The following is a 15,335-nucleotide window of genomic DNA, read 5'->3' on the forward strand; positions in this document are numbered from 1 at the left end:
AAAATAAAAAGTTGTAAACTTTTTCTCCCAACAGGTTATTTCACATTTTTATGCATAAATTAAAGTTAAAGGGGCTATATGTAACTTTTTACATGTATAAATTGTTTTTTATCGCCCATTAATAAGCGAACGGTTAACTGATGTGAAAAAGTATTTGTTCACTGTCTATCTGTGTTGCCTGTATAAAATGTTTCCCCGGGTCGTATTTTCAACGAAAGCTCCAGGAAGTGACATTTTATGCATGTTCTCAACGTCCTCCTCACTCCGCTCCGCTTACAGAGATCAAAAATGCAAACTCATCACACACTCCCGCTACAGCCAGAGGCCGCCTTCCACACACTTCTATCCGCCCTACGAGCTCTCAAAGGCGGACAAACTCATCACATACTCCTGCTCTCAGCCAGTGCCTGCAGAGACTGTCGTTTGTAGGATGGAGAATGAATACAGACACACAGACTCCTTCACAGATTTTCTCATGTGTATGTCCACTTACCTCCTCTGTAAACATTATGCTGGTAAATATCCAGTGTTTCGCGGCCGATGATGATGCTCGTTTGTGTGCGTACGAGCACGTATGTCGAGCACGCGAGGGAGAGCGAGCAACAGGTTACTGGTGCAGTTCGTCTAACGGCCATGCAGTGTCGCTACAAACACAGTATTTTTAAAAGTTACATATAGCCCCTTTAATGGTTTGTGAAATTAAAATAAATACTACAAATATGTTAGAATGAGAGAGTCATGTTGGATAAGATCCAGACTAAGTATATACATGGCAACCACAAAGTCAAAGTGACCTAAGAAGAGTGATAAATGTGTGCACACCCAAGCTGAAGCTGCGTGCAAGTGCACACAGACAAGACCTCACAAACAAAACGCAGAGGAAGATGTTACCCAGTCCTACAAAAATCAGATTACTGCCTTAAAAATATAGTGGGATAACAGTCTTTGTAAGATATTATTTTGATATTTTTCATTGAAAAATAAATGACATAAACTAGTTTTGTGTGATTCATTACGGTACAGTCTGTAATGAATGCATTAAAACATTTTTTTCATCACATGCTATTTTTTCTCTTTAGATGCACCGTGGATAACCTCCTCAGTGTCTCCCTGTAGTCACAGTGACGGAAAAGAACGACACTCCTGCATCTTTAAATGTCTCATTCCACTTTTAAAGAAAGTTGTCAGACAGCTCAGTTGATGAGTCAAAAGTAATATCCTTAATACCTAATAACATCAAACATTCTACTTTTCTACTGTTCCTTTTAGCTGTTTCTTTTTAGTTTTTCATCAATGACCAATTCTTTATTTCTGTGGTTAAGTTTATGTCGGAACCTTCAATCTAACAGATCGTCCTGACTTTATTTAAAAATAAAAGCAGGGTTCAATTCAAACAGCAAGTTAAGTACTCCCATCTTAAGACCGTTAAACAATTTAAAATAAATATGAAATGATGGAATTTCACACATGCCCTTAAAATTGCGATAAATCACGATTTAAAAAATGTATTCATGTGACGACACTTATTATGTACATACCATTAGAGTTTTTGCTTTTAGATATTCGCCTATGTCACATTATGTTTAAGTGTACATTTCAAAAACTGATGATGGTGTTGATCAAATCTTTGCTTTATTAAAAAATTACAACTGTTTTATTATATTTATTTTAATCCCAGAGCTATGGCTATGGTGTTATTGTGAACTGTATCAGGTCAATTGTCTTTCAAAACTGTCATCACAGCTCTGCAGCCAAATCAACTCTATAACATCTGCATCAATACATGATGTCTGCAAGGAGCACATGATGATATACTGCCATAACCATTTTTGAGCACAGCCGTATCCTCTACTCCAGCAAGACTTTGGGAAATTTGTCCATGCTTTTTTGTTTTCAGTGGACTTGAATATTACAATTGTGTCTTTACAAGTCTTTGTTAAATATCCATCCAACAGCTGCAGCTTATTCAAAGTGTTCCTGCCTAGTCTTCATTAAAACTAATAAAATGAACCAAACCGCCTCTTCTCTCACAGCTTTGCACTGGTTTCCCATGAATCTAAATACTTCTATTGACTTTAAAAAGTACTTTTACAAAATTCTACTTTTCTGCATCACTTTTTCCACATTTTTTTATGTTCAATTGAAAGCCCTTTAAAATGTTTTTGGCTACAAATGGTGCTAAAATAACAATAATCTTGCCATGCCTGTGAGGAAGCCTTGTTTATTGTAGTAAATAGCCTGCTCTTAGGCAACAATTTAGAGTTGGATCTTCAGGTGAGCATTTTAGTGAAAACAGAGAGTGAGTGGACAAATCATAGTGGTATTAATTGTAGCCATGTGTGCACAGACAACATGTTTCACAACGATGTCAGTGGTCTTGTGTTTGACGTTTTGTCTGTGCAATTACTGGTAGGTAGGTATCCATTAAGAATAATTGGATTTGGGAACGCTGAATGCGAAGTATGTACCTGTATTTACTAACTCCTTTCCTCAGTAAACAACCTCCCGCATGTTAAATGTGTAACCAAAGAAAAACAGATGGAGTCCCCTGGAGACCATGCAGGGTGTAACCAACCAAGGCTAAGTGAGCAGTCTGAAAACATTTTAGAGCAATGTTCAAAACACATTTTTTAAGGTTATGTTAGTGTTTGATGAAATTTGTGTAAATGTCAACACCCTTGTGAATGACTATAATGATACGCATAAAGTGATTGCACAAAAAGTTTGAGGGGGAAGATTCTCTGTGTGAAAAAGCAACAGAAGTAGATAAGCGATGTTTGCAAAAAAGAAAAGACATTTGATATTTATCCCAAAATGTTGTTCACTTCAACAATGGAGAATATCTAATAAAGCACCAGGTTCATATTTTAACTTTAATATATACACACACACACACACACACACACACACACACACACACACACACACACACACACACACACACACACACACACACACACACACACACACACTTTTTTAATGAATTGTTCCTTCAAATTAAAGTGTGTTTTATCTGTGTCAGTGAGTCCCTTTGTATTTATTGAAACATGTTTCACTGTCTGAATCCAACAACCACTGTCAGGGGTAGCTTACACGTAGCTAGCCAATCACAACAACTCTGTACAAAATAGCTTCTTTAGTTACAGGCTCTTTTTTAAAGAAAAATTTGTTTATACGTTTTATGATTGGCTGTCATCGATTCTGTCCTTAAGTCCAACATAACAAGCTGAGTGCAACAGAGAGTTTCTAGGAACAAAGGTTGTCGTGCATGTTTGGTGCTGCATTTAGTGGGTGGAGCTTCGTGGAAAGATCGAGGAAGCAGAGGGAGACGTTCTTATCTATTATCTACTGTCTCTTAAATCATCTATTCGATGTTTTGGTCTTTTGCTTGACACATTTACCCCCCTTTAAGTTCACACATCCATGCAGTTCAACAACATGACACACAGGAGGAGACTTGTGAGATCACATTTTGTGGTTGAGACTTACATCATCGTCTGACGAGGGGGATCGAAGTGTGATGGAGACCACTGGAGGAGCGGGAGCAGGGGCCGGCCTCTCCTGGCTGCGTGTTGGCATGGTGACCACATTGCTGGTGACCTGTGGTGACTGGATCTGCAGCACCTGGCTTGGCTGAGACAGCACTATGGGACGTCCTGAGGAAGAGACACGTTACAGGTCTCAGTTAATCATATTTTTACTGTGTGATTATCAATAATCAACGCTGAGGCTGCAAACGCTGCAAAGGCTGTGATTATATGTGTCTGTCAGTTTGTTTTGTTGACCTTTATGTGTGTATGACACTTTTGCTCTACTATCTACAACAAATATAAACCTAAGCTAATATGCTAGCAGCATCAATCCGCTGTTGAAAATGTCTTGTCCTGCAGATGGTACAGTCCAGGTTCTTGAAGCCCCCTACCTTTGTGACCTACATTGACCCTTTGTCTTTAACAGGACTCTCTATATTCAAAGTACAGGTGGAAAAGATGTTTACCATCTTGACCTGTGCTCTTCAACTTCCACATTCCAAACCAAGAGAGGTGTGCAAGTTTTATGTGCATGAGCACACATAAACAGGCATGTGTGCCACTATTCAAAATGACCTAGAACAAAGACACTAGCAAAAACCTCAACAAACTGTCCATGTTTATGAAAATGTCCTGTTAATGTAGGAGCCTCCAGGAGGGTGGCCCACCCTTCAGAGTAAGCCTGTGCCAGGAACCATCCCTCAAAATGACTCAGCAGCCTTCAACACAAATGCTAAACAACCTGTCAGTGCTCATTTTGTAGAAGTGTAAGCTAATGAATGTGTGGTGCCAAAGCTGTGTATTGTACCCAAACCTCTACATCTGTAAGAAGAGTTCATGACGATCAAAGTAAAAGAAAATTGAATATCTTGGAAAAAACTGTCATAGTGTTTTGGTCATCAGAAAACACATGACTGTCAAAGTCAGACTCTATTAAAATCATCACTATTTTTTTTCGTTTCGTTTTTGGCGATCTTTAACTAAGGAGACGTTTGACACTGAGCAGGTTGGACTTGACCTCCATCTGTGGTCCTAAACTTGGATGATTTTACCATAACAGGAGAGCCAAGCTCAAATTCAAGTCCAGACCAGCGAGGTCAGGAATTCAACCCTGTTAGGTCCCCCACAATGGCATCAGTATTTACACTGGCCTAGGGACTTCTGATGTAACACACAGAAGACCAGACTGGTGCACCAGGTGGGCTTAACCACAAAACAACAAAATAATGGTGAAGATTCCAAAACAGATTAACCCACACAGCAGCCAATAAATATTTTTGGGTCTAAAAGTGGGCTAGAAAATTCACATCTATCATACCTAAAAACCCCACATTGTCAAAACCTGGACAATTGTTTGAATACAAAAGAACAAAAATGAACATTCACTTTCTGTGATCTACTTAAGTATATAACATTGCACCATCATATATACGCTTGTATTTTAATACAGTCTTATTATATTTTAGCATCTGTTTTTCCTTTTTATCTTGTCTTTGATTTTTAAAAGTCCTTCTTTAATGTCTTTCTTTTTCCCTTACCATGATGCTTTTGATGTTTCGTGTGAAGCACTTGCTTAACTGAACTGTGTTATATAAATAAACTTGCCTTGCCTTATTCTTAAACCAACAGTAATAGTGTATTGGGACAGTGAGGACTGAAGATCTCGATGAGTTAAAACTGAGGTAAAAGCACCATCTACTGGTCAGAAAACCAAAATGAAAAACAAATGTGGTGAAGAAGAACCGCAACCAAATTCATCAGAGATGACAAATACTACAAGTCTCATTTTTTCCCTTAAAAAGATGAAGGAAAAAAAATGGTCTCATATTTAGCAGACTGGACTGATGCAATACAATTTGATCTGAGGAAATACGTCTAAATGTGTTGCAGTGAGGGCTCTGACCTGGAGGAGGCGCTGGTTGAATGTTGACTTGAGCTGGTTTGACCACAGGCAGCATGGTGGTCTGCAGAGGCTGGATGATGATTGTCTTGGCCTGCAGGGAAGCAGCTGCATGAGCCAATGGCACAGCTGTAATCAGCGGCCTTGGTTGGATGGAAACCTTCGGGCTCATCTGAATCAGCCTCTTCATTTGCTGAGCTTGTTTGACTGGGGTAAGGGGTTGTAAGGAATTAGATGAGAAAACAGAAATTATTAAAAAAAACAACAGCAAAAATAAGAAAAGGTTGATCCCTAACTCTGAATGAAGATTTTATGCAGATACAGGGTAGCTTAAAGTAGTTGCATTTTTTTTTTCATATGTGTGAACATGTCTGTCTTTCTTTGTATGGTTGAACCAAAGCCAGAATTCTGTGAATCCCTTCATGAGGTACATAAAATCCCTCAATATTTGCACAAATATTAGTAGTACAGTAGTATACAAATATTGATGCCAGCTAAAGAAAAACTCACCTCGTGTGGTCTGACTGGTCCTCTTTGGAGCTTTCCGAGCTGGCGCAGAGACTGCAGAAGAGCCACTGGACTCCGAGCAGACGGAAACAGGAGAGAGCTGCGATTGTGGAGAGAGGGCCTCATCCTGAATAAAGAGGCAAAGAAGACTCTTAAAATTTCATATTGCTAAGTTTCTAAGGCTGCTAATAATACATTCCTTGAGAGTAGTTTTAGGATTATGGTGTTTTACTGCAGTTGCATCAATTAAAATCACAAGAAAATGGAAGCAGATGTCTTCAAAAATATGTTTGTTGTCCAGTTCAACATCAGAGAAAATGTTTGTTTTTCATGGAGCCACTCCTACTCTATGTATTACAGTATAGGTACTTTGTTTTTATACATGCACTAGACAATGTTCAAAGTATCTAGTAGACAAATGTCCTTGGATTCAGTCAGGGTGATTCAATAAGCAGACAAACATGTGCAGCTGGTGATGCAACCCTGGCCCTCTCTTTGACACACAGGAAACATCTGCCTGCTAAATTATGCTAATGTGGCTAAAGTTGTCAGCACCTTTTATTTAACGAGGGGGCGGGACACAGCTCTACTGGGCGGCAAATTATTAGTGTGACAAGGTGTTTAAGGCTTTTGTTGATAAAAGTCTCAAGTGTGTATGTGTGTGTCTTTAAAAACAGCTGTCAATGTTTGGACACCATCTGGATGAAAAGAAGGACACATATGCAAATCCTCACAACCAACAGCCAAGGTAAAACATTTGCATTGGAAATAGCACTCAAATGCCAAAAACTGAGAAGGACAATGATATAAGAACAGTGACCTACGTGTAAGGAGTATGGGGACAGAGCTTCCACAGAGGAGGGAGAGGGGACAGAGCTCAGAGTGTGAGCAGGTGACAGAGAATCCAGGCTCAGCTCACCATCTGGACACACAAGGACAAAGAAAAATGTGTTATACGTATATGAGAGATTATCCACAAAGATGGATAATATTTACTAACCCAGTGGATTACATCCCATAAACTGATCACTAATACTCTTATTCATTTACCACTGTTTCCCATAAAAAGACACTTTAAAGGCTTTGAAAATCAATCATTGAGCACACTCAAAATCCAAGTCATATGGTGTCATAATATGAAACATTTTCAAGACAAGTAGACGGATTTAAGACTGAAGGGTAGATTACCTTAAAAAAATATTTGTATTGTGTCATCAGTGTGTCATAAATGGTACTTGGTAAAACAATTGTACTCAAAGCTGCCTGAAGCAGACTAACTACAATGTACCTGAAAATGTCCCTTTAAATTCAACACCATATCACAGACATTAGATTATCTTTCTAAAGCTCCTATTTTACTCATATCATGCTGACATGTCAAGCTGCAACGGTTTTCTGGTCTATAAATCAACTAATAAATCTTTCATTTTAGCCATCATTTGAGCAAATCTGTCAAATATAACTGGATTTTCTTCTCTTTTTTTATACTTGTATTAGATGAGGAGGATTCAGGTTTTTCACCATTGGATGGAAAAAGAAGCAAATTCCAGACACCGCTGAGAGATTTTAATGAGCATTCCCAGTCAGCCATGAGGAAACAATAAACTATGAAAACAGTATGTACATGAACAGATGTGAAAATAATTGTGAGTTACAGCAGTTTATGGTCTTGTACCTGTGCAGGTGCTGCTTGCATCACCTTCGTTCCACAACGGTATGTCGATATCAAAGTCCAGGTCTGGACCCTCATTACCCTAAGGAATCAAACGCACATTTTTTAAATGATAGACCTCATAATAATTCTATTTGAAAACAAGGCAGGTGTCTGGTCAACAGTAAGAGTATTCTGCACATAATTATATCATCCTTTTTTTTCTTGTTGCCAAGTTATTAAGCCATAAACTCCAAGTGTTCGAGAAGCTATCAATAAAATTTGACAATTCCTGCTGTTGTCTGCAGTATGCCTGACACTTATATAATGGATGGAATGACGGCTTTCTTGTGTCACGTGTCCGTACATAACAAACCCCACAATCATGTTTGTTAATGAGGCACCTCTATCTCCAGTTCGGCAACACGTCAAACAAATGTTTAGCATGTTTCAGATTTCTGCTGCGGACTTTTCCAGTGAGAGTAAAACAGGTACAGTTGACAACTTCCATTTGTATACTGAGAAGATGATGAGTTACTCACATATACAGCATTCTCCAGGGCCTCAAGCAGATCATCTGCATTTCCCAGCTGTTCTAGCTCATCAAACAGGCTTATGTCTGAGTAACACAAAGCATACAGCACAAAACATCAAGTAAACCTGCTTTTAACAGATTATAGTGACAGACTTTTAATGCCTTAGGCTATTTCAATTAGTGGAACTAATATAGAAATGCATTTATAACATTTCACTTTGTTGAAGTACATCAACCAGAAAATATGAGCAATATTTGTAAAGCTCCTATAATTAAGTTTTGTAGATGAACAGAGAAATAAAATCTAGTTAATAAATTCAAAAGAAGCACTTTGTAATGTACGGAGCCCCTGAAGTCCCGAAAAGTAAAAAAAATATATCTCTTGTGTGCACAAGATAACTTTGACGTGAACAAGATATTTATATTGTGCACACAAAAAATGTTGTACGTAATTATTATTACAAGTGTCAATAAGTAAGGTTTGCCTAAGCACTTCAGTCAAATACTTTTCAAAGCACCCGTTTTCTATAAGTTATAGAAATGTACTGTAACTTACTTTATTAACACATACAAACATGTGAACAGAGTTTTGTACCCTAAATATCACTGTATGACATTCCTAGGTTAAAGTAAAACTTGATCAGTCGAGTTAAGGCTGAGCTGAACTCTTTGCCGAGGCAAATTAATTTAAATTAACTTTTGCACACATCATAATTATCTTGTGAGCACAAGATATATATATTTATTTGTACTTTTCGGGACTTCAGGGGCTCCTTAGTAATGCAACACTATACATATACATATATGTATGAATATTCTGCATACTTTTCTCAATGTAGACTTTTTGAGTTAGTTTAAGTTAATAATGCCGTTGTTCAAAAGTGATAACAAAACAACAAAATAAACACAGTATGAGTAAAGCATATAGAGGCATTCACAAAACAACTAAAAGGCACAAACGAAACAAGGACAAACTACAAAAAAATAGCATTTACAACAAATAATTAGCATACTATGAAGCATTAAACTTAAAATCACTTGTTTTAAACAGTGATTTATTGTAGTTTTTATTTGTATAGTTAGTAGATACAACAACAACAATAATTAGTGTATTATTATCACAATTATCACAATTATCTGGCAAAAATACATAATTTCATTAGAAACTGTGGTGACGATTTCACTTTTGACAAATCCGTCAATTTTCATAATAATTTATAATTAAACATAAACACAAAGTGAGTCAGCTTACTCGAATATATTTTACACATAGCCTAAAAAAATACTGTCAGCACATCGTGTTTTTATTGACATTACTTCAAGAAGGAGCAGGTTACATCATCACATCACCTGGAGCTAACGTAAGCTAATGCTAACCACATTAGCACAGAGCGAATAGAAACACAAGTTAACCTCAGTCGGCTGTTTCTGAAACGACAACCTCGACACTTAGGGTAGAGGCTATTCCAAAAATGTATTGGCATGTGATGTTTCAACCCCAGTAGGTAGCTAACGCGACGGTTCATTCTGCTTCCCTGTTTGAAACCTTCTAGAAAGAGTATTTATCCGACTCTTACCCCACTCTCCCCCCTGGTCGATAGAGATGCTGCCTGTTTCTCTCTCCATCGCAGGACAATGGTGATGACTTTCTAAGTCTAACGTCAAGTCGGAGGACATCCTCGCCTGAATTCATGAGTATACTGTCTCTAACAAGCCGCGATAAAGTGACAGCACAGAGGACTATTCATCTTTCAGCTGCTAGATACACGTCTGTCTTTACCGCAAATCTACGGGTGCCGCAAACGGACAATTGGGCGAACACAGGAACTCAACTCAGGGTGGATCATGCTACATCAAACCGGTGCTGCCTAAGGAGGCCCCAAGGCGGCGGTATAGTACATACTTCAGGACTCTGCTGTCTGGGAAGGAACCGTGTTTGTGCTTTGTGTGCAACATTGAGTTGAAAGTCACAGAGTTCATGACAGAGCAGGAGCAGCTGAAATATTTTTAATAAGGACGCGCCTTAGTATTTCTTATATTGGCATTAGAAATCTGTGATAGGCATTGTGTCATTATAGACTATAATAGCCTATAGTCCTACATTAGCATGACTAATTGCTTTTCAAATGTTGTCACATTTAACAAAGGGAACATGTCAGGTGAGAGCTGTAGATCAGACATAAATGAAAGTTAATTGACATTAATCCACAAACCCATTTAATTTCCACTGGTTTTGCCATTTGTTATGAATTTGTGACACATGTCCGTGTTGGTTCAGTTTGTAAGTCAGTTTCACATGGGGTATTGGAGAGAGAGAAATACATGCATGAACTTTTAGGCCAACATTTTTCTAATGCAACATTTGTGAAAACTAATTTTTCCATTAAATAAATAGTAGTAGCGCTTGGAGGCTTTTTTTTAAATGCTACATAGCCTGGTAAAGACAGCCTGAATATTTACTCCAACTTTCTGTATCACAGCCAGTGAGTTTCTGAAATGACAGATGGCTCTGAGGACAGTGCAGCCCATCAGAGGTCAGATTATTATTGATGATTGGATGGATAGATGCTTCCATAGGGCTTATGTGGCACTGACATGCCAATTCTGATGTGAATGTAGTCACAGCAGGAAGGGTAAGCATCCGGCTTTTAACCCCCTTTAAAGACACAATCTAAAGCCTTTGAAAAGAAAAATTGTGTTTCTATGTACAAGTCAAGGATAGTATTATGTTTATGTTGTTCTATATAAGAAGGACAAAAAAGAATGTGTGAGCTTAAAGTATAAAATCTAACATTTTAAGTTTAAGGAAACATGTGGAAAATACAAGCAAAAAGTTATATAATGTCTTCTGTAGGCTACCTGTTCTGTGATTTGTCAAGTCTCAGAAGTATCTCAAAATTTTTTGCACAAACCCTGTGTTACAAACAAGGTGTATAGTTTGAAGGACATGTGTTTTTATTGTGCTGGTTAAACAAGATAATCCTTTAATTATCCCACAATGAAGAAATGTAACATTTAAAGACACAAAAAAGTGTGGTACACGATTTATTAATGTAAGAGGGGAGATAGCTTGGCCTTGGCTGCATCAGTATTGACATTTCCTTTTTTAAATATTTCTCTTGCAAGTTTCAGAAACTTTATGGAAGTGTAACTTGCTTGAGTATACCATTTAACTTCAGGTGATAGTCATGAAAAAGCCTTTAAAAAGAATCTCTCTTTGTTAATAACTTAAAGCAGATGGTGATGGTAACATTGGCCTGTTGGGTGAATGAGTTAATGAATCATTTGAATCAGTAGATATAAATGTCACTATAGTGCTTGGAATTATTAGTGTATTATTGAATTGCGACAGATGGTAACACATGCATATCCTGCATGCTGTAAATACTTGTGACAAACACGGAAACAACTCATTAATCATTTTGACAAAAGCTTAGTCATTTCAAAAGAGTTTTCCTGACCTATAATTTGTGAACAGGTGTTGTTTGATCCGAACGTCATGTAGGCCGACCAGTATGTTTACTCTGTTATAGAATAAAGCTTCTCTTATACAGAGTACATTCTTAGACTTTGTTTGTGATTTTTAAATGGCACTGGCACAGCATTAAGAGACATTGTGTGCCTAAAATCAGTAGCTGGGTTTAATCCCTCATGGGCATTTCAGGTCTCAGTGAGATTAACCTGAGGTGGTCTGGTTGATTCCCTGCTTGATTGGTTCAGCTTCATATTAAAAGAACAAACCCCCGGTCTGTATTAACTTATTACAGCAGGTTAAAGACCAACACTGAGGTCAACCATCTGTCTGGAGTCTGTACATCTCCTATAACATTAAACCTTATCAACTAATGTAAAAAAAAAGATATCCAGTCCAGTTGATTGTTTATGTGCTTGTGGCACTACTGTGACCGGTTGAAATCAAAAAGAGGCCGTATACCTCACAGTACAAAACACTCTTCAAAAAAAAGGAAAGAAGCCTATATTACGTGTCCCAGTGATGATGATAATGCATCTTTGTCTGATTAGAGTGCTGGAGTAACGGCATAGACAGTGTTTTTAGTCTGTGGACATATCAGAGCTCATCATATTGATTGTGTGTAAAGCCCCTCAGATGCAGACACGGACTGCAGATTAACAGGTTAACCTGATATGTTAGCCGAATGGTTTAACACAACATTTTATATAATATGGAGGGAGGGGATTTCTGTCATGTTGCTGTTACTATAAAATCTGAAACAATGTTTTGTCTATATTATGTCCGAATCATGACAATTGTCTTGCAGACAATTTAACTCATTTCTAAATCTGAGAACATTTATCTGATACTTTTTATTGTCCCTTAAAATTTTAAAAAGTAATCAAATAATGCTTGATGTATACACAGATATATAAATCAATATACGGGAAATTGTAGTATTCATTTGAATAAATACATCAACATTGATAATGCTACTGTATTTATAGCAAGGTACAATCATTTAAACAAAACAGACAATATTAGAGATGTAAATTCAGCAAGGTTGTCATTTTTCATTAAAACAATTTGAAGGCAATGTTGAGTTTGACGTCATCTTATTTAAATGTACTGCACCTCTGTATACAAGACGTTTGTTCATCAGTCAGTCACTATGTCACTAACAACATGACCACTCAATTTGTAGCATTTAAATAAACTAGGCAACAATGCTGTTTGCCTCTTGTTATCCGTAACCATGATGGCTGAAGATGATAAAACTTGACCTTCAATTTGGAAAGTTGAGATGAGACAAGATAAGACAGCACATTACCCTTTACTAGAATCTACACTGCTCTGCTTGAGCTCTAAAGTCCACACAATCCTATAATTAATATCTGAACGCTGTTGTAAACAAAACAAAAGTCTGTAACTGCATGTGCTGTCTATGAAGCTGTAATTACTGATAACTCCTGCAGGGCAAAGACTGCCTGAAATATAAACTTAGATAAGACTGTGCATCATTAAAATGACCATAGTAGTCCTTTTAAAAAAAATAATAATAATAATAAGTTGTGTTTTTGGGCCTTTTTTGAAACACACTTTTACATCCAAGGAGGTTATTGTATGTTAGTCTAAAAAAACAATACACTGCTGCTCACTGACAACGACTAAAGACAAGAATCCCCACGCTCATGAAGAGACAATGTAAACCTAATTAGGCACAAGAGGGGAGTAACAAAAGGAAGATAATGTTATTTAAATGTGACAGAGCTTTTAGTGATTATTTACAGCCACAAAAATACATGTAAATTTGACAAAGGCCTGTTAGTTGATAAAGATGAGTTTTTAATCAAGGGACCCAGAAACCAATATATTGTTCTGCAGAGGAATTGAAACAGTGTTTGGCTACAATGTAAATGTTGCTAGTCTTTGTTTTGCATCTATGCTGTTGCAATCAGCCTGCCCCAAGCTTTTTAAGGAATACTTAAAATAGTAAACATGCATTAACTTCTTTCCTCCCATTAAGGCATGCAAGGCTGATGAATTTGTTGGTGAACCACTAACCTAGCAGTGAAAAGGAGCAAGAGAGGTGGAGGACAAGCTTCTTCTAAGCAAAATAAAAGAAACCGCCTTGCAAAGGAGTTGGAGCCACATTTCATCTTTTGTGTCCCAGATTAATGACCTATGAGATGGATGATGTTCTGTAGTGCTGTGTGGTATTGTCTTATCCTGGCAGACACAATGAGGGAGAACACTTATCATCTCAGGCCTGTGTATGGAGCAGGGGGCAGGGGTTGTCAGAATGCTGAAGAGGGTCCAGGAGGTTGGGAGGTTGGGGGGATGTTCAGGGTCCCCTCTGATAAAGCGTGATGGAGATTGGCTAATGACAGCAGAGGCAGATGGAGAGAGCCATCTCCCATGACGACGCAGCTAGAACCTCCATCCTGAAGCCAGGGGAGGACAGAGACACAAGGAAGGAGAGAAATAGAGGAATTGTGTCGGGGACTTGCAGAACGAAAGAGTTAGGGTTAGAGAATTGAGTGTGGCCTGTTCCAAACTATGCATTTTAGTTGTGCACAGTTGTCTTTTGGCCTTTTAGCTGGAACACACTTGCTGATTAGCTACAGCAGGTGGGCCCGAGTTTGAAGGGTTTGTTTTGGGATTAGGCTTTATGACATTGCTGCTTGAAATGAGTGGTATGATCACAAAGGGGGTTCATGCAAAGGGTTGCTTCACTGACTGTGAGTATTTATGTGTGTAGGGGGGGGGTGGTGTCTAATTGAAGGATTGATTGGATGGAAAACAAAAAATAAAGGGTCTTATGTGTGAAATATGAATTAAAAAAGAACAATGTAAACACAACTAACAAGATGATGAGAAAACATTCCCCTAATTGCGGGCGTTAATATATATATATCCTATAGATAAGCCACCATTCGTGAAACAAGAAAACCCCTCAAAGTTCCCCAGTTCCCACGTTCTTCTCCTGATGCACTAGAGAGGAAAAAAATCCCTACCAAAATCATCTCAATGCCTTGAACCATGTGCCACCATTAGGGACACACAAAGAGAGATCTGACAAATGGCCATTTTAATGTCCCTCTTTGACTTTAATGAATTTATACGTTATCCGGCTCTAATGGAGGCTGCGGTGGAGGGGCTGGCGCGAGGCCATAACAAATGAAAAGCTCTGATTAGTGTAGAATGAGCCGAGAAAAAATGCCATTCATCTTGGTTAGCATCCTCCTGTGTTCTTTTATTGGGTCGCTGTTACAAGGACGGTGGAGCCGGGGGTGCTTGTCCCATTAGCGGGGCAGTCCAATGGCCCCGCTGAGTGGTCAGCGGGCCGGCGTTGACGGAGCGTCTGCCTGCTCCGCAAAGCAGGACCGTGAATGCATCAGTGCGGCTTGACTCCTGAATAACCTTCTGAGGTACCGGGAGCCTCACCCCTACATGACCCCGCACTCCGAAGAGGGGTGTAGGGGGACTCCGGGGGGTACCCAGACCAGGACTCGCTCTAGCTAATAGGTAAACACTGGAGAGATCCCCTCAGAGAAAGCCGGCAGGAGATTATAAACACTGTTTTCAAATGGAAATGTTTGAAAAATATTTCATACGTTATTATATTATCTACATGTTATACATTAGTTATACATTCCAGCTTTTTTAATGAGACAATCATCAGCGAGTAATGGGGACACCTTTTGAGCTTAAAATATATTTATTTTCCAGGTGAATCACAAGAAATTCACTTCAAA

The 15,335-nt window shown here is 38.3% G+C and overlaps 1 protein-coding gene across 1 annotated transcript in view; it reads right to left on the reverse strand.

Annotated features, from left to right (window-relative positions):
* Positions 1-9,924, reverse strand: part of atf6 (activating transcription factor 6) — a 34,416-nt gene extending 24,492 nt beyond the window's left edge. The window contains exons 1-7 of the mRNA XM_020647605.3: positions 9,701-9,924; positions 8,131-8,207; positions 7,613-7,691; positions 6,762-6,859; positions 5,941-6,064; positions 5,434-5,637; positions 3,490-3,656 (exon numbers count right to left, since the gene is read on the reverse strand). Of these exons, the coding sequence (XP_020503261.2) occupies positions 3,490-3,656; positions 5,434-5,637; positions 5,941-6,064; positions 6,762-6,859; positions 7,613-7,691; positions 8,131-8,207; positions 9,701-9,800 (849 nt within the window). The 5' untranslated portion in view covers positions 9,801-9,924. The remainder of the gene's footprint in view (positions 1-3,489; positions 3,657-5,433; positions 5,638-5,940; positions 6,065-6,761; positions 6,860-7,612; positions 7,692-8,130; positions 8,208-9,700) is intronic.
* Between the last annotated feature and the right edge of the window lie 5,411 nt (positions 9,925-15,335).

The sequence above is a fragment of the Labrus bergylta genome, chromosome 6, assembly GCF_963930695.1.
Source record: "Labrus bergylta chromosome 6, fLabBer1.1, whole genome shotgun sequence".
NCBI lineage: Eukaryota > Metazoa > Chordata > Actinopteri > Labriformes > Labridae > Labrus > Labrus bergylta.